This window comes from Cotesia typhae, unplaced genomic scaffold (genome assembly GCF_013202065.1).
Source record: "Cotesia typhae breed Kobodo isofemale line unplaced genomic scaffold, CoteBio_Ctyphae contig_20, whole genome shotgun sequence".
NCBI lineage: Eukaryota > Metazoa > Arthropoda > Insecta > Hymenoptera > Braconidae > Cotesia > Cotesia typhae.
The window spans coordinates 4,892,071-4,912,842 of NW_027423725.1; the positions used below are offsets into that span (position 1 = coordinate 4,892,071).

The 20,772-nt window shown below is 27.6% G+C and overlaps 1 protein-coding gene across 1 annotated transcript; it reads right to left on the reverse strand.

Moving 5' to 3' along the window:
* Positions 1-244: 244 nt before the first annotated feature.
* Positions 245-3,331, reverse strand: Croc (forkhead box protein crocodile). Its single transcript, XM_074259264.1, has 2 exons — positions 1,664-3,331; positions 245-1,551 (listed from the first exon to the last, which is right to left on the reverse strand). The coding sequence occupies exons 1-2, from the start codon at positions 2,989-2,991 to the stop codon at positions 1,419-1,421; spliced, it is 1,461 nt and encodes a 486-aa protein (XP_074115365.1). The 5' UTR covers positions 2,992-3,331; the 3' UTR covers positions 245-1,418.
* Between the last annotated feature and the right edge of the window lie 17,441 nt (positions 3,332-20,772).

Genomic DNA, 20,772 nt, shown 5'->3' on the forward strand with positions numbered 1-20,772 from the left:
ACTTGAAATATATTTGTATCCACCGAATTATGTCGATAAATATGTTATGAAAATCTATTAATGTTACATTTAATACTTTTCCCATTTTATTATAATTTAAATATTGATGAATAAAGATTTTTACAAGTGAGAGAATATTTATGTATAATTTAAAATAAATAATAATTCTCTAAAATAAATAAATAGTAAAAATTAATTAATATTTTTGATTGTATTTAAATAATAAAATGAACACATTTTTCCTTTTAATTTAATTTTTATTTGGAATATTCACATTAGTATTATGTGAAATATTTTAAATAATAATAATAATTAGCCTCGCGATTTGCGAGACATCAATATGTACTTAAATTTCCTTACTAATTTCTTAATATAATAATTATCATCGTAATATTTCTTCATACGTATTTCTTATTTATTTGTAATATACAAACTATTAAACATCACTACACGCAAAAAACGAACATGATAATTCGTTAATGTTTAGCTAACTACAATCCTCTATGTCCACAACATTTCACTTTTTTTAACTACATAAATTATAACCCTTCTTAATTTTTAATTTATTTGAAATTTATATTCTATTTATATTCACATTATTTTGAATTTAATTTCAATATTATTTTGGGTAGATTATTAATAAATATATCTCAGTTTTTTTATAAACATTGTTTATATAGATATTTTCGTTAAATAAATTGAACAAAAATGATAACTATAAATATACAAATTAAATGCATTATTAATATTTAGTTTCTAGATAAATAAATTATTTGTAAAAGTGAAATAAAAACTCTATAACAATTGATAAAGGAATGACTTTGATTCGTCCTTTATTAAACGCATTTCTTTCCTTATCCGATTTTCATAATATCGAGACAGACGATTGGTAAACAAAAATTTAAAAAACTGTCAAGCTGATTTATTTGGTGGCATGTCGTCCTCTATTTACACAGTTATGTATTATACGCGACAAGTATAATATTAAAAAAATTAAGCAAGATCATCGATATGATGAAGATAAGGTTGTAAACCGGAAAAAGTATAAGAGCATCTGATTCAATGTCAGCATAATATATTCAAAAGTATTTCTTGACTTAGGTCAAAAAACTCATATATTAATGCAAGCCTTCAAAAACTTCAGTTTACACAGTTGTCATATCAAACTTGACCTTTAAATTATATTAATTTCTTTATTCCACAATGTTACGCGCAAATATTTATTTATATATTTTTTTTATGTATATATTTAACATTAAGTCACATTTAATTTATCAGTGCCATTCTTTTGGAAGTTCATCAGGTGAAATCCATTCTTGCTTAATGTAAACTAAATATGGATCATAATCTTCATGCTTCTGTTGATGATTGCCACTTATTGATGATGCAAGGTCTCTTTGAGACCTTGTTCGATAATCTCAGTACTTATGTAACGTTATTGGAAGATTTCCACTGGTATTAACTGCATTACAATCCTGATAATATCTATGACTGTGATACAGTGGTGGAGATGGAGCCGCACTCGAAGATAAAGGAGTAGGTGGACTCGATCTGAAATCAACCGAAAAAAAATTTTCGTTGAATTGATTTAACAATTTAAATAGCACTGCCAATATGCATTTTTACATCTAAAATTATTAATTACAACTCAATGATAAGTTACCTGTATAATTGACAGCTCGGCGATTGCGTATCCTGATAAATAGTTGCGGAATCAGGACTAGCAGCCTCTTGATACCATTGGGAATGTGGTGGATTATGATTTCTAGTTACGGTAGCATTGTAATCGGTATGATCCATAATATATCCCGATGAGCTCGGACAATATGGAGAGTACATTGTTGCAGACGGACTAGAATGACCTCTCGATGGCGTAACATGGCTGTATCCGGTGGAAGCCATCATAGCTACTGCAGCGGCGGTTGTTGTACTAGTAGTAGTCACCACTGCTGTAAGATCTCTGGTACCGACGGTAGTATTAGGATCTCGAGATGAGGTCATCATAGATGAATGCGAAAGGCTAGAATGCCCATGAGAATGTTGAATTGAATGAGAATGATGTGAATGATGATCACGATTCATTATGGCGCTATTTTCTCTGGTTGTCATCAACGCATCAACACTGAAGCTTGCAGGATCTAAACCTATATTTACATCAGTGACTGCAACTTCCTGGTGAACCTGATGCGGCTGTTGAATTTGAAGACCAGATCCATGCCCTAAACTTGTTTGAATAACGCTTGCAGTTGTAGTATTTGTTTTACTATCCTGTAAACCACCATATTTAGCAACAGAACTATTATTACTCATGCAATGAGGTGGGTCGTTTAATGGCTCTCGTTTTGGCTGCTTACATTCAGACGACGATAGCTTTTTAGTTGAATCTATGTTATGGTTAGATTTAACATCTTCTCGTTTATCTAATACTATTCCTTGCCGTTTCAGTGCTTCTTCTTTTTCTTTTAGGGCATCTTTTTTCTTAAACCTCCTTCTTCTTCTTAAATAAGATCCGTTGTCAAACATATTATAGCTATCGGGATCCAACGACCAGTAACTTCCTTTTCCTGGTTTTTTATCATCTCGTGGAACCTTTACAAAACATTCATTAAGACTCAAGTTATGCCTAATTGAATTTTGCCAACCTTGCTTGTTTTCACGGTAATAAGGAAAACGTTCCATAATGAATTGATAAATTCCATTTAAAGTTATTTTTTTATCCGGTGCATTTTGTATTGCCATAGCTATCAGCGCTATATATGAGTAGGGTGGTTTCACCATATCTTTTGCCGGATGATGCATGTGTTGCTGAGTTATTCCAGCGACGGGATAACCAGCTGCTGTATAACCACCATAACGATATTGTTCATAATATGCCGGTGCTCCACCAACTCCAGGATATGATGAAGTACCCATACCAACTGGAACACTGGTTGCGTGCCTGTAATAGGCATTTTGTTCACCAAATAACGTATGCATTGTATTGCTGTTCATATAAACCAAAAGATAACTTAAACTTCACTCACTTGTCACTAAAATTTTGTTAAAATTTTTATCTCACTGTCATATTAATAAACAATGATGAATGTTTAATTAAAATTATCTTGATTCACATTATCACCACTGTTCACTGTATATAACAAGATTCAAAGGAGGAGCGGTTTTTTTTATTTATTTTTTTTTTTTTTGGACGAATAGAAAGAAATAGATTTTTCGCGTTTAAGTGGACGGAAGAAACGGGTTATAGTCAGTAGGTACAGCAGGCGTTACGGGTGTATTATGATACACAACAAGCGTCTCGTTTACTCAGCCCCGAGTAAAAACACACTGGGGGCTCGTCGTTGCTCGTGGCAGAAACGTAGAATGTTGAGTTGCCTCTTTCTTCTCTTAGCTAATGTTGCTTGCCAGTAGAGTAAAGAAGATGCGCGAGCAGAGCCTCCTTCAATTCTCTAACCAACACTTCAGTTGTGTTTCAGGATCACTCACCCAGTTTGGAGGTGGTACGTTGAGAAGTAACTCAAGGAAAAATTTGGAAAATTCTGGGATACGCCCCCTATTCAGTGGGGATGATGTTCACCATTGGCTGAGATCGCCTGTTAAACCACGCCTATCCCGTTTAAGTTAGCAATCAAATTCTTTTAAAGGGGATTATTTGCAAGAATTAGTAACGCCCATTACAGTTCATAGTATGAAAATGTAAAAACTACGCCCTGCAGTTATTTCTAACCTCTTCGGATCTTATAAAGATGTATACGTCGAATAGGAGTATGTTGCGAGAAAAGATTCTGGTATTTTGTAATTTTTTTAGTCGATATTGTGATGTATTTGTGGATTATATGTGTGCTAATAATTTTTATTTTTATTTAAAATTATATATCAAACATAAGTATTTAATTTGTGATTTATGTTTTTTACTATGTCTTTATTTTTTAGATATATATGTGATCTATTTATTTGATTAATATTTTACGTGGCTATTTTAATTAATTATCATTTCTGTCCAAGTATTAGTTCGGTGATTTGTCCAAAAAATCAAATATCATGTTACTTAAATTTTTACCTAAAGAATATTTCTGTAAAAAAAAAAAAAAAGAAGAAGAAATAAACATTTTTGTGCGAAAAACTAAAAATAACTATTATAGCAATAGAGTTTAATATTTTTATAGAATTATGTATCATATATTGTACTTGTATTGTAAGGCATAAAATAATTATAATTCTAACCCAGAATTGGACAAGCGTTTCCCAAAGAAGTGGAATATACGTATAAATAGCAAAACATACCGAAATATATGGCTAATAGATAGCCTGAAGTCTGAAAAAGAGAAAACTAATAAAAAAAGGTCGAGCATTTCATACTCAAGGGATTCAATTTTGACAGTGTTTTTCTAAGGGTTCGACTCCTGACTTGCATAAACACTTGAAGGACACTTCTTTTCTAACCACATCATTTTCTTCACGTCATCCTTAATTCTACGGTTTTATTTTTTGTCTTATTAACTTACTACTACAAATAATGGTGTTGTATTTTGGTAAAAATTCTCTGCTACAAATAATTTTATATCCTACTACAAAGAGTACTCTTTAAAATATAAGCAGTAAATAAACAGTAGATATCCGGGTTTAAATCCAGTCTTATATGCGCTGTTTTACAACTGTATGTGTACTATTTAATTATGACTATATAACTCATTCATTCGACGCAATTGAAAACGTTCAAATATAACATTTATTGCATACTACATTTTCATCGGATCAGATTTCTGGTGTTAATCGATAAAGATATAAATAAAAGGATAGATGTAAGCAACATAGTCAAAATTTTCTATTATAAAATGTGTACATCATGTATATAACATCTTTTAAAGTCCAACAATTTGTTCATTTCGAAGAATCCACTTCACTTTTTTTTTTTTCTTTCGAATGGAAACGTTTATAAAAAAAAGGTCTTAGTTATTAATAAAAGAGAACCCTTGGGCTATCAGACAAAGTAAATTGAAATATCAAATTCTTTTTCACTTTATAGGACCAAGTTTAATTGACTTTCACTTCTTCACTACTTTTTAGTAAATAGATATCCTTTTTGCTTGAAGCTGAAATATTTAATTTAAGATACATCTCACATATAATCTTGCAAGGCGAGAAAAAAGCTATTTATAGGTATAGCTGTTGCAGTTACTTTTTCCTAGATCTAGGACAAAAAATTAACTGCGTGCAGTATATTTCATTTATGAAAGTTTTACCTTCTGATTTAATCAGCTCTATATCAGCAATTGTTTTTTTATAAGCTTTCTTTAAAATATAATAGTTGTAACACACTAACTGTATTAGTTGGAAAAATGTAAATTCTATGTTTTGTTTAGAACATCTTACACAGAAAAAAAGATTCATTTGAGACAAGAAAATATTTTTCTTCCTAATTATTTTCTTGAGTGAAAAAAAAATTTTTTTTGACACAAGAAATTTCACTTATTTCAACAAAATTAATTTTCTTGCTTCAAGAAATACGTATCTTGATCCAAGAAAATTTATTTAAGTCAAGAAAATCTTCTCATTTTAAGAAAATTCAGCCTCTTGCTCCAAAAAATTAAATATCTCGATAGAAGTAAATTTTCATCAATATTTTTATTGATTAACATGTCAAATGGGAAGATTAAACAATATGGAATAATTTTTTTTATTCAATATGTATAATTGCACACAAAAATAATATAAAATAGGTATCAAATATTCAAGAGAAAAATTTTCTCAAGGTGAAGTAGGTGGCGCTGCTTCCTCAAAGTATCTAAAAATCTTGATAAATATAAAAATTTATTGTATAAAGTATTTATGATAATTTGAATTAAGAAAAAATTACTTCCACCAAGAATAGAATTTCAAAAAAAATTTTTACTTCGGTCTTCCTTCAGGCACCCGAAAATTTTCTTGAGCCAAAAAGTTTGTTCTTCAGTCAAGAAATTTTTCTTTCTGTATATAAATTAATCAAATAAAACATTACTTTTTTACAAACGTGGATTGGCTCAGTGGATAGAGATTATACATGCCAATTAACACCGAAGTCAAGCATTTAAGCTCACCAGACAGACGAATTTTTATTGAATGAAAATTTGAAAGCCTGCGCTTTATATTTTTAATAAATCCCTAATAATAAATATTATATTGATTTATCACTTATCATGTTTAAAATAATTGATTCTTTTCAATCAAATTAGATAAATAACTCATCTAGTTATTTATTTTTTTTTCCTTTTTTCAAGTTTAACCAATCTTTTTTCTTCTCTGAGCACAAAAAATTCGTTGAAAACTTTCAAGAGAACAGAAGATTTCGAGAAGTTTCCTTTGAGACCTTACATAAGATTTTAGTACAAATCAGCAAGTTAGTGGTCGGAGGCCGGATATGCCCGGTTTCACTTCTACCCGGGAGACTGCAAAATATATATAACATGAAAAATGTACCAAGATAACAAACAAATATTCCTTGGCTTCACATACCTTAAACAGAATATTCTATCTATGTGTGTATCAAGATTCCACTTATGAAATCTTCATAGATCTAAGACAAATTTTATTGCTTTAAACACATCCTCTTTGATGTCAAAGTGGAAAACTTATATATCTGTGCAATAAGCTTATACAATTTAATAGTAGAATTTAAGTGTTATATAATTTTGGATGTTTTAAGTGTAATTAAATTCATGAGGTAAAAAGAAAATAGCTTCTTAAAAAAAAAAAATGCATTAGATTATAAAAGAATCAACATAAAATTATTAAATTTTAAATCTTGCTGCAAAATTAAACATAGAAAAATTAATTCTTGACTGAAAATTTTTTTGAATTTTTAATCTTGATGGAAGAAAAGTTTTCTACACACTTTTCACTGATAAAAGACTTCTTATTTTGTGCTTTAAGATATATTTATTTATTAATTCAATCAATATGACTTCAATGAAGAGACAATAGATTTTTACTTAACTCAAGATCATAGTTTCGTTTTTAAAGTTGAAAATTCATTGATACAAATAATCATTTTCATAAAAGAAAAAAAATTCCACCAAGAAAAAATTTTCTTACCACAAGAAAATTACGTTATTAACAATCTTACTCCCATTCTACCAAGGATGGACGTACCCCCACTGTGTCATATTTCAAGGGGAACGGCGTTTCCCCACTTTGGCGAAAAATTACTACTTTTTAAAGACGCTTGACTAATTTTGAATCTAAATAGACAAAGTTAAAGCATTTATTCAGTTTAGTGATTTAACGCAGTACCTCACGACACCATTTGACCATTCGACGGTCACAGGTTCGATCCTGGAGAAGAACAAGATTGTTTTCTTTATTATGAAATTTTCAAGAATCTATTTCAGTAGACATAAATAAATTAATGGACTTTATTCAACGATCTATTATATTTTCGAAATTTATGATTCAATTTTCATGGGATTAAAAAAATTGAATTTGAGCTATTCGCAAATTATTCAGACCAAGATCTAAATGATTTTGAGACAAGATAATGAGTACTTAAGTTAAAATACAAATTTATTAAAACAAGAGGATAAATTATTTCAAATCAAGACAAGAAAATTTTCTTGAAAATATAAAAATTTTTTGTTACTTGCTTAAAAAGAAATTAGAACTAAAAATTTTTGCTTGACTCATCTGGGTATATTTTGTATATTATAATATCTAAAATTAAAGATAAATGTTTTTAAAAATGTTCGTTTTTTAAAGAAAATCGTATTTAATGAATTTATTTTTACCATTATTATATTTTTTAATTCTTACTAGAAATTTGAATAGCGCTACGCACGCGCCTTAATTTTGACAAACAAGGAATTAGGTCCCATTTTTTTGCGAGTTTCGACTATTGACTAACTTCACACTCTCATGTATTTTTACTCTAGGGATCGCTATCAGAGGAAACACAATTTTATTTTTTATTCAAAACTACAAATAACAAAATTTAATTAGATCGGATCAACAAGATATTTTTCGACTTTAGCCGCTGGCAAGGGTCTTCATTGAAAAAATACGAAAAATGGTTGACCCTGCAGGCCATCCTTAAAACTCCCGGCTATTTTCTAGTTCAGAGTCCTTATATATCTAAAAGTATTTTAAATCTTTTTTTACTTGTTATAGCCACAGTTACACTGTAAAAAATCGGGAGAGAATTTTTCTCCGCCCTCATCCCTATTACTCGGAGTATCGAAGTGAAGTAATTAAACACTCCGCGTTCGGAGTGAATCTGGAGTTTTTTTCAACGGAGTGATTCCGGAGTGAATTTGGATTTTGATCCAGAAAATATCCAGAAAAATTTGTATAAAAAAAAATTTTTTTAATTCGAATTTTGACAGAAATTAAAAATTTGTTTATTAATTATAATTTCGAAAATCTTTCAATGCACATTTTATAATTTAAAAATGAGCCAAAACTATCTTTTCATTTTTATTCAATAAAAGAAATGAAAAATTTACTCTGCGGAGTGAAGTTTATTAATATTATAACCCGACTAGAAATTACTTTGGGATTACCCAGGGTATACATCTGGATCTGATTGGGTCCCGAAGAGGCATGTCCAATGGGGAAATCCCTATAAGGGCCTAATTAACCCTCAGTTGGGAAATCCCAACGTAAAATCAAGAATTTTTATTAAGTTTTTCCTAATAAGGTCCTGGGTGGAACTTAAGAGGGATAACCTCACGAAAAATAAAAATAAAATCGCTAAGTTCTCCCAAGTGAGACCTGTATGGGACCGAAGATGATTTTCTCAACGTAATGTAAATATTGCATCGATGGGCTTTCCTAACTGGGCTCGTAGTAGAACCCAATTAGGTTAACCCAAACTGTGAGTAGATACATGAAGAAACAATCTTTAAATTTAGGCAGTCGATTATTTATATAAAAAATTAATCGCCCAAAGATGTGTGAGCTTATATTATTAGAATATATTTGTCATAAATTAATTAGAAATAAAAATAAAAATTATTTGTTGAGAATAGAAAAGAATTAGAAAAAAATTCATCCAACATTGAAAAAAATTTTTTTTTTTGACACAAGAATTTTCACTTATTCCAACAAAATTAATTCCCTTGCTTCAAGAAATACATATCTAGATCCAAAAAAATTTATTTAAGTCAAGAAAATCTTGTTTTAAGAAAATTCTGCCTCTTGCTACAAAAAATTTAGTTCTTGATAGAAGTAAATTTTCATTAATATTTTTATTGATTAACATGTCAAATGGGAAGATTTTTTTCTCAGCTGAATTAGGTGGCGCTGTTTCCCTAAGGTATCTAAAAATCTTGATCAACGATAAAAATTTTTTGTATCAAGTATTTATGATGATTTGAATTAATAAAAAATTACTTCCACCAAGAATAGAATTTCGAGAAAAAATTTTACTTCGAGCAACAAGCTTCGGTCTTCTTTCCGGTACCCAAAAATTTTCTTGAGCCAAGAATTTTGTTCTCTAGTCAAGAAATTTTTCTTTCTGTGCTGATTAAATCCAAATACTGAGTATTTAGACTGAAATACATTTTAATGTTGCTGAAACAAAATTCATACTCCAAATTTTTTTTCCCAGTATGAAAAGAAATTTTAATTAAAAACAAATTTTCATTATCGGTATTTTTCATAATTAAATTTTTATCCATATAAAAAAATTTTTTAAATAATATGCATTTCAACAAAATTTTAATCTTAAAAATAAACGTTCTTTATGTTAGCATAAAGAGGATCCCAAATCAAATCGGACAGTTTTAAGGAATTTTATTTTTAATTCTTTCAATTTTTTTGGATTTTTCAGTCGTTTTTTTTTTATTTTAAAATTTTCTATTTAATTTATACAAAAATTGTATTTTCACGCCAGAAAAGTGAATAAATAAAAAAAACAATTTGTAAAAGCTTGAGTATAGCATGAATAATGTGTCAGTTAACCGATTGAATTAATAAGCATTCCTGCTTGGACCAGCGGTAACGTGAACGACTAAGGACCCTAAGGTCGCAAGTTCGAGCCCAACTCTCGACAAAGATTTTTCCGACCAGTGATTTCGTTTCAATTCAAATTAAATAGTCTAATGATTAACATAATATGAGTATCTAGTCCGATATTATTTTTAATCTTTTCGAAGATCATAATATTTTTTCTTTAAAAATTTAGATTGGGTTCTGATGGGGTTTCCCCCATTGGGACCTGAGAGGGATTGCCCAATGAGGGCCACATAGGACTTTGCGTGACATCCCTATTTGGGGTCCCTATTAGGCAGCCCAATGAGGACCCAATAGGTTTTACATTAAAATTTCTATTCGGGAATTTAAATCTGTCTCGGAGCGAGTAAATAAAATGAAAATCATCCACTCCGCATTTACTCCGTATTTACTCCGCATTCTCTACGAAAATTTTTAACAGTGTATATATAGCACATATACACAGTAAAAACTTGAGCGAGAATAAGATTTTCAAAATATTTTTTTTTTTTTAATTTTTTTGGCCACGAGGACTTACACAAATTTTTTTCAGTTAAGCCGATGCATAGGTCAGTTAGCTTTTAAATAAGCATATTATTTATTCAGCTTCAATTTGTTTTTTCATTCTTCCCACTAACGCGACTGTTCAGTAATATGAAGAACAGCCGATGTTTCAATACAATAAATTCATACAAAATCCTTCTACATTTTTTCAGAAAAAATAAATTTTAAAACTCAAGATAAATTTTACAATATTAGTAAATAAAAAAAATTTAGTAATCTTAGCTCATAGATAAAAAAATTAACTTGATTCAAAGGGAAAAATATTGAATCAAAAAATTTTTCTTGCTTTATAAAAGTATTTAAGAATTTTGCTGTTAGATTCAAGACAGTTAAATTTTTTAAAATTATCTTTTTTTAAAAATTTATTTTCTAAAATTCAAGTTGATTTTATTATTTTAGAAATCTAGCTTGGAACTTTTCACTACGCTAAATTATTAGAGACGAATGAAAAGTGGCGAAAAAAGCTTAACAAAAATATTGATATTGTCATTTTATCTGAATGTGAATATATCAACACATATACGCGCAATACTCTTTAAAAGCTGGAGAATAGTGATAGGATTGAAAAGTAATGTTAAAGGGAAGGATTAGTGTATTAGGAAATTTCCACAGTGATATTGTAAGCAGAAAAAATCATAGAACAGAATAAAACAGCACAATGTAGCGTACCGACAGGCAATTTCACGCGACAACTACGAGCATCAGCATATCAATAGCTCGACTAGGATTATCTGGATGCAGAGTAGTGATACTCTGCGGTTGGTGAGGCCAGATAGGGTTGTCTATATTCAAGCTATACATTATATAGCACCCTCTTGCATATTTTCTTCCTTTAGTGAATTTGTCCGAAACTCGTCGTTGGAAATTGATATTACCCTACATATTATTTCTAAAAATTATCATTCGAATACATAATTGATATTTTTGCATAAACTAAATATTAATAAAAATTATTACGCACTGTATCGTTTTGGTCAATGCCATTTGATTAATATTGGTTTTTACTAAAAAATAATTTATTTTATTGAAAATAATCAACATATACTTGAAGATACAATATTTAAAAGATTTTTTGACGTCCTTGAACTTAGTATCGCTGATAAATGACAAAAAAAATTATCATACGACAATAAAAAAAATTTTTTTTTACTGTACGTTTAAAAAAATAAATAATGAATCCGACTTAAAAACATAAAAAATGACGCAGGCGAAACTCGATTTGCACCTGTGCACATGTACATAAGGTGTCGTCATTAATTTATTTTATTTTTATAATACATCTCTCTCTTCGTATCGAAAATTTAAATAAAAATTAACATTTTACTTAATTAATATACATGCAAAAAGTAACAATTTAAATTATATTATCATGACAATATATTGCGCCAAAAAATTTTTGATTTATCACTTTTTCCATTTTTCGTTTATTAAAAATTACTATTCGATGATATAATTTGATTGAACTTGAAAAAAACAATCAATATTAGTTTAATAATAAAGATAAATACTGTATTTTTAATTAAGCAAATCACTATGTTTATCGAAATACGTTCGAGTGCTACTGTATACATGCATCAATGTGGTGCAAAAAATCGGATTATTTTTTTTTAAGTCTCCCATGAAAAAATATTTGTTGGTCACATTTTAATTAACCTTGACATTTTTTTATTATTCTAAAACTTTTTACGTTCAAAAATATGTCCTGAAAATTTATTAAAATATAAAATTTTGATTTAGAAACGCTCAAGGATTTCTTTATTTGTTACTGTAACGGCTTTTTTTAGATCTTTTTTTATACATCTTGATTTTATTATGTCTGTTGAAAAATTCTTAGTTTCTCCTATCTGATGAATTACTACATAATTTAAAATTGAATAAAATCTTGAGCTAGAGTAAGCTCCAATAAAAAATTTTTTTTTTGCTAAATATGATAATTTAAATAAAAATGAAAAATGTTTCTCCATAAGTTTTGTTTATTTTCTAGAAAATGTGTATGCGTCAATCATCATGTTTTATTAGGGAAAATCTGTTTAGTTGTTGAGTAAACTAATAACCAGTGACAGATAAGTTGTTTAAAAGAATACTATTGATTTTTTTTTAAGTTAATTTTAAATCTCTGAATTGAAATATAAAAATGCGTGATACAAATTTTTGCACAGTGTATAGAATGCTACTTGATATTTAAAAGTTTTTGAATGAATACTATTTTTAACCTTTAAAATGGTAGAATAAGACAAAAAATTGGAAAGAAAAAAAAATCAATTCTATACGATTTTAAGTAATCAACCTGATTTTCTGATTGAGAAATATATAATTAAAAGAAAATTACAAATTTACTGTTTTTCGACTCTTTTGTGAAATTTACCAAGTTAATTAGGCAATTTCATTGATGAGAGCAACAATAACTAACTGTGTTATTGTTTACAGAAAGTTAAATTTTGTTAACCATTGATTATAATCATAATATGTTTAAAACTGTTATTGTGAATAAAAATATTATTTCACAATACGCTTACTTACTACGTAAATAGCATATGTTAAAAATTTCTGGTTGTCATGAGAATTTTCGCACTACTACAGATACATTTATTTCGAATTTTTAATACAGATCATGATTTGAATGTTATAAAATAAAAGGTTAATACCTAATTCTATCTCTCAAAAAAATATTTTTTGTATGATAATTATAACTGGGTATTAATCTTGGTTTAAATGCGAACGCGCCGAACTGTATACATGTACATAAACACACATATGCATATTGAAATTTAAAATAAAACAGTTGGCACTTTTCAAAAATTGTCTTGACGTATTCTCTTACTCCTTGAAAGCCTAACTCTCTTATGCCCGCACACCATTTGTTTGTCTTGAAAGCCAATCAGCCATGTTTCTTTTTTCATTGCGACTAAAAAAATAAATCGACTGTCAATCAGATTAGATTGTCGTCTCAATAAAACTTTAGATATATATTTAAATACAAAACATTAATTTAATATTTTATAAATATTTTCTTTTTGTAAATGATTATGCTTATTCATAACAAATAAAAAGTATAAGTTCTATGATATATTATTTATAAGTCATATTTATGATATAAACAAAAAAAAAATTAGACATTTTACTGTTCATTCTGATAATAATTATCACAGTTGCACGTTTCAAACTGTCACTACTTTGATACGAAAATAATATTTATGAATGAAAAGTTTATAATTACCGTTAATGATTAACAATGGTTACATCATGTATGAAGTAATATTTTTTATTTAAAAAAAATTTTTTACTTTTAATATTTATTTCAAGCATGATAGATGTGAAAATGATTTTCAATTAGTTATAAATATTTACAAATCGTTAATGAAAATGCTACATTAGTGCACTGAAGTTACATCGTTTAGATAATGAAAATAGTAAATAAATCTATTTAATAATAGTGAGATATATTTAAAAAAAATTGAAAATTTGTATTCAAATTGCAAATAAGTCATTAAATTATAAAGTAAAAATTAATTTTAATCATTAAAATATTTTTGAGTAAATATAAAAAATTTATCATACAATCCGCATTGGGTGAAATAAATTTAGAAAAATGAAAGAAATTGGAGTGACCGATGAAAAAGTTTTTATAAAAAAAACCCTTAATTAAATTTTCGAATTGTCTCATTTTGCTTCCAGAATGTTTCCTTATTGGGTGATAGATAAATGTCCAATTCTTAATTTTACGGAAATTTAAAAATCCTACGAAAATTCATAATTTTTAAAAATTTTAATAATCTTTTTTAATAAATCAATAAATAAAATTGCTTGGTTGAAATTATTTTTAGTTTCATACTTACTTTTTTTTTCTACAGACATTTTCACTGTTCCTAAAAATTAATCGTAATATTACCTAAAAAAGCTTCATAAAAATCGGATAAATCATTAACTGTTGACAATTAGTAGAGATAAATTTTTTTAAATCGAGCGATTGATTAAAAAAAGTATCTATTATAGTTAAGATGTTTCATTGTTATTTTATTACCTACAATAAATTAACTATAGAGGAGGGTGGGGCACGGTGGTCCCCCTAAGTCGATTATTACTTTTTGTGGTTTTTTAAAATCTAATTAGTTTACCTTAGCTCTACGTTGAACAAATTTACTGAAATTTTAGAAAAATTCTTAAAAAAAAATTTTTTTTTTCTGGGGCATAACCGCCCCCACCAAAGAATGGTAACAATAGTATATTACACCCCTAGGGAAATAAAGTAAGAAATGTCTCAAATCATATGCAATTATTGGCCGAGGTGAAGCCGAGGATTATAAGAAAATTTTTTTGTTTCAAGAATTTATTCTCTTGACTCAAGAAAATCATTTTCTTCAAAATGGTATTCTTGGTTCAAGATTTTGGCTTTTGAGTCAACATCTTAAGTTAATTTTTTTATCAGTGTATAAACACTTATTGTTTTAACGTTCTTTTTAGAGAATTTCAAGCGGATACTGTAAATAATGTACATTTTTTGAATTCGCAATTTTTTTTAAATAATATTGAAGAGGATGGTAATGAATATTAACCCATTTACTTGATCCTTAACTTCTTCTAAAAAGTTTTCATAATACAAATTTGACCAGCAATGTATCGAAATTTTGTATGACTAATATTTGTTTTATAATAGCTGCGACGTTAAAATGACTTACAATGTCAATGAATAGAAATTCTATCATTAATAATTCCAGTTTAATTTTGTTGATCCAGAAAATATAATTATTGTGTATGTTAAAAAAAATTTTTTAAAAAATATTCCAAAATATTCTAACAACGAAAGAAATTTATATACCGATGGATTTTTATTTTAAAATGTGATATCAAAGAAAGTATGTTTTTTATTTTTATCAGTACAGTATTATCGGAATCAGTAATAAGAATATACTAGAAAAGTTCAACATATACAGCGCATCTAATTATATATTATTATATATAATTGTATATAAGTATATACAATTATACATACATTTTTTTAGCCGGGTAGAAAATAAATTTATCTATATATATTCTCAGTATACTATATATATATTCTTTCATTTACGTTCATTCCAATGTTGATAAAATTTGGTGAACCAAAAATTTCGTTATACCAGTAAACCTGTCATGGCATACAAAAGATTAAAGTTGCGGCTGAACAAACATTCTGTTTATTCTTTCTTTTTCTTACTTATTTTTTTCTCACTCACATCACGTCTCTAGTAAACTACAGAAAGTGTTACGTGACTGTCGATCGTACTAGTTATACTGTGAACAAAAATATGTTATTAAATTTAAACAATAAAGCAATCATAATGAAAATAATAAAAATAAACTTTTAAAACTTTTAACCATAAAGCTATAATATATTTGATGAGTTATCATTAGATTATTATAGAAGCTTAATAAATTAAAATGTTATTGAAACGCACTTGTAATAAATAACATCAACGCATTATTAGTTTACCGACGGCATGCCGAAGTCGTAACGATGCTCTATCTTGCCAAGGGGATGGATAAAAAAGTACTTGGTGTTCCTAATTTGAGATGTTTATCCAAGAAACCGACGTTATACCTTCAAGGCTTCTTTTTGTACTTTCTTACGTTCTTTCTTGCTCTCTTAATTCATAACCCAACACTGTTATTCCAGCTTCAGCACCAAATTTATTAAGACAGTTTCTGTGGCACGACAGTTTTACTTTAATATTAATCATTAAACTTATGATCTTCATACCATTCCAAATATGTTTGTAATGAGAAAAAATTTTACATAAAGTTTAGTGTGATTGATTTTAAATATTTACTTTGTAATAATAAACATAATCATTGTATTACTATTTTATATTACTTGTCACCAAGCATTTTATTTGAATTTTAAATTTGTGTTATAAATTTATTGTTGTGCTGGTGAGTGGATTCTTAAAATTAGTTTACACGAGAACACATATGATAGTTAATCTATTAATATATTGTATCCATCTTATACATAGCTGAAAATCTTCAACCGACGTTTATTTGCTAAAGTATATACACAATAATACTCATTTGAAAGGATAATAACTGAAAGAGTGTAATAAAATTTGGTCAAGTAATAAACGATTTTTTTTCAGCATTTTGGCTTCTGAAGAAGTAACAGTTTTTGGATTCAAAATTTGTGTTAATCAAAAACATTTTATAGTCACTTTTACTCCTTTTTTGTCGGGCCATCTTAAATGTCATTAATTAGTTGTAAAGTTTCTGTGAAAATGCACCAAACTAGTTTATTTTTTCGAGAAATATCTTAATCTTAAAAAACTTAAAAAAAGTGGTTTTTCTAATTTCTTTCTGTCTAGATCTCAGTGTTCGATCGCTTTATTGCATTCAGAATAGCTGCGTTAAATGCCGCCAAATGCATTTCAATCACTTGATTTTTTTAAAAAATACTGTAGACCCAATATTAAAAAATAGTGTATTCTAAATAATTATCGAATTTTCGAGCTCAAAAAACTGTGGCCTAAGTTTTGAAAGAATCTACCGACTTCGAAATGTTTATGCACTTTAAAGGTAGTCTAAGCAGTAAATATTCCAAGTTGATAGACAATAGAAAAATTTTGAAATTATCGATGTTGGCTCTATACATGAAATTTAAAAACCAGCGTCGTCAAGCTAGCAGCAGCAAGACTCATCTTGGACGGATATTATTATTGATTTCTCGGAATCTAAACAAGCAACAATAATATTCTAAATGGAGCAACTAATTAATAACTAAAAAGCAACAAATTTAGCACCACGAATAAATTTTATTGCTTGAATAATAAGTCAATGCATGATGAACGAGCCCATGCTCTAGCTTGATAACTTTTAAAAACTAACCGATAAGTCAAGTTAAAACAAACCGTACTTATAAAAAAAAAAAAAAATTAAAATAAAAGTACAAAATGAAAAAAAAAAAAAAAAAAAAAAAACTATTGGGATATAAAAGTAGTATACAATAAGCTGATAGTAACACTGACTGATGTTCGAGAAATGTAGAGTGCATTCGATTTGCAAATCAGTTTAACGAGCATGCCAGTCAGTATATATGTATCTCACTTTACTTCGTACGTTTCACGCAGAAGATAAAATAACACCAGCAGAAAAAAAAATTTTTACACAAGTGTTAATTTGATGTCAGCCTATAGGATATATCTATTATAAAAAGCTTTTCAGTTTTTTTTTCATTATGTATAAGTCAATTCAAGTTTTCAGCTCAATTAATAAAATTTGAAATTCAATTTCGTAGACTTAAAATGTAAATTTCATTGTTGATGAATTTTTAGAATACATAAGTACACACTGATAAAAACATTGAGCCAAACTCTTAAACCAAGAATACCATTTTAAAGAAAATGATTTTCTTGAATCAAGAGAATAAATTCTTGAACTAAGAAATTATTCTTGGTCTAAGAAAATTTTCTTGAGTCAAGAATTTATTCTCTTGACTCAAGAAAATCATTTTCTTCAAAATGGAATTCTTGGTTCAAGAGTTTGGCTCTTGAGTCAAGTCAATTTTTTATCAGTGCAGTTTTAGAGATTTAAATTATCGTTTGGAAAATTGAATAAAAACTATGAGTAAGATTATACAAGAATTGTAAAGAAACAAGACAAGTCAAAGTTGGAAAAAAAATATGTTAGAGTAGGTGCACAGTGAATGGAGTTCGATTACTAATTCACAGACCAGCCCAATAGTCTAGTCAACAAGTTCAAAAACGTGTTAAATAGAAATAAAGCTTATTTCCATTATTAAATTATAAATTGTGGCTTTTACACTTTCTACATTAAGTTTTATAATATTTATATTTTTACAACCCCGATGTCTACTTTACTGTTTGGAACTATAAAAATTAACTGGAATCCGAGTGAATTTTACAGTTTACTTTTTTCCGTGTAGATGCACCAAACTGTTCAGGAATTCCATCCGTTAAAAAAAGCAGAACTCATATAATTTGAAAAATTCTGTATTGTTTATAAAAATATATTTTAAAATGTTCTTTAAACAGAATAATGTGTAATTAATAATTCCCTTTTCTTCTTAAGTTATAGATTTTGTTTTTTACAATAAAAATAATAAAAATGAAATAATTTAGAAAATGGGTGAGTATGAATTTTAATTAATACACAGAAAGAAAAAAAGTCTTGAGTCAAGCATAAATTTTTTTAAATCAAGAAAATCTTAAGGAAGACTGAAAATTTTTTGAATAAATTAAAAATTTTCTGAACGAAGTTAAATTTTTTTAATCTAAGAAAATTTCTTCTTGCTCCAAAATAACTTCGATCTTCCTTATAATTTTCTTGGGTCAAGAAATTTTTTTTCTGTGTATATTATTTGAACAAAAACAGATATTGCCATAATTTATGCATAATTAGAAAGATATTTTATCAGAAAACAAAAAAGTTTCTGGGTCTGTAGCTGTATCTATATTATTTAACAATTTATAAGCTATACGCTGTAAAAAAGTTCGTATTACATTGGTAACAACTTAAATAACTACAAATCAAAATTAAAATTTGTTCTGGATGATACCAGACTTTTTATATTTTTTACGGTAATACGAAAAAAATATTAAATTTAACAAAATTTTTACTGTGCGGCAATAACAAATTATCACACTGATAAAAAAATTAACTTGACTCAAGAGCCAAAATCTTGAACCAAGAATACCATTTTGAAGAAAATGATTTTCTTGAGTCAAAAGAATAAATTCTTGAAACAAGAAAAATTTTTCAGACCAAAAATAATTTTTTAACTCAAGAATTTATTACCTTGACTCAAGAAAATTTTTTTTTCTGATTTAGATTGCAACATTGTTGAAACTGAGCTTTATCTGAAAATCAGCTCATTACATAAGTAACATTCTTATAGACATGAACTGATTTTTCCAAAATTCTCAAATAAAGGAACATTTATTAGGCTAAAATTTTCATAATAGTTTAATTGATTTGCAGTAGATACTGAATATATCGAAGTAAATATCATAAAAATAGTATCACAATTTTTATTTTTTATGTCAGTCTTTTTCGAACACGAATAAAGGCAGAATCTTAAATCTTTCTTTTGAATATATTCGTAATATAAACGTATTAAAAATTCAAAAAGATAGCCGAAAAAAATTATTGATTTCAAATGAAATAGATTATATATAGACATGTGTACACATATGTCTTGGTATATATGTATATACCTAGAATCGGACTCGAAAAATAATTTCCTGTCAACGATATATAGACCGCATGAGAGGGAGGAACTTGCTCGAGGCTATCAAAATATTATTCCAAGGTGTACAAGAGATATAGCTAGAGTGCAAGTATAATAGGATAGTTAAGCATTTTCACACTAGTTTATGTAAAAAAACCGATTGTACGCATTAATTCTCAAATTAAATAGAATAATGACATTAAAATAATTTAATATGCACTTTTCATTAATAAATAAATAGTTTTATTTATGAAGCAGAATATTACTTAATAAAAAGAAAGAGTGAAAGAAGTAAATTTGTTGATTGGGGGTACAGGAGCGAAGAGAAGAGACGAATAAAAGCGTGACTTGGTCGATACATGGACACAATAGAGGGTGTGGCGTTCGAAAACTAAAACCTAATATATTTTCTTATTTCTTCATCTATTGGTTCCGAAAGTAATGTTATAATAAATATGGCGGTAAATATTTATCAAGTATATAGATTATTAAAAATTTTCAAATCATCAATTTCTGCATGTAAAACTTGCTACTCTTTCAGAAAATTTTTTTTCATCAAATAGTATTTTGTTTACTTCGTAATTTTTCAAGCTCTTATTTCTTAACTTCTTATAATGATATGTCTATGAAGAAATAAAATAATTGTTTAAATTAAGAACTATGCTCAAACTTTTCAAATGAAATTGCAGATTTTTATTTCTTTAAATAATGTAACAGAGTAAATTTTTAATATGTCACATTTCTAAAATTATTTATCCGGGCATATATATTTTTTTTATGTGGACTCTAAGGGATGATTCGGAAAAATCACGCATGTATATAAAAAATATAAGCTAAGTCAAATAGATTTATATCTTTCACAAACTAAACTTCATGAAATTTTATGAGTTCCAATAAAGAAGCTGAACTAGTTCTCTGGATTCAAACTATACACTGAGATAGATTGCGCGTGCCTTCTGTATATATTTATAGATTTTACATCGTTGACTTGCGACAATTTTATCGAGAAAATTTATTTTATTTTGCTCACTGAT

Excerpts from the sequence above, each read along its gene's own strand:
- Croc (XM_074259264.1), bottom strand. The coding sequence starts at position 2,991 with ATGAACAGCAATACAATGCATACGTTATTTGGTGAACAAAATGCCTAT. Across the intron at positions 1,552-1,663 it reads CCGAGCTGTCAATTATACAG|ATCGAGTCCACCTACTCCTT; the intron begins GTAACTTATCAT and ends GGTTGATTTCAG.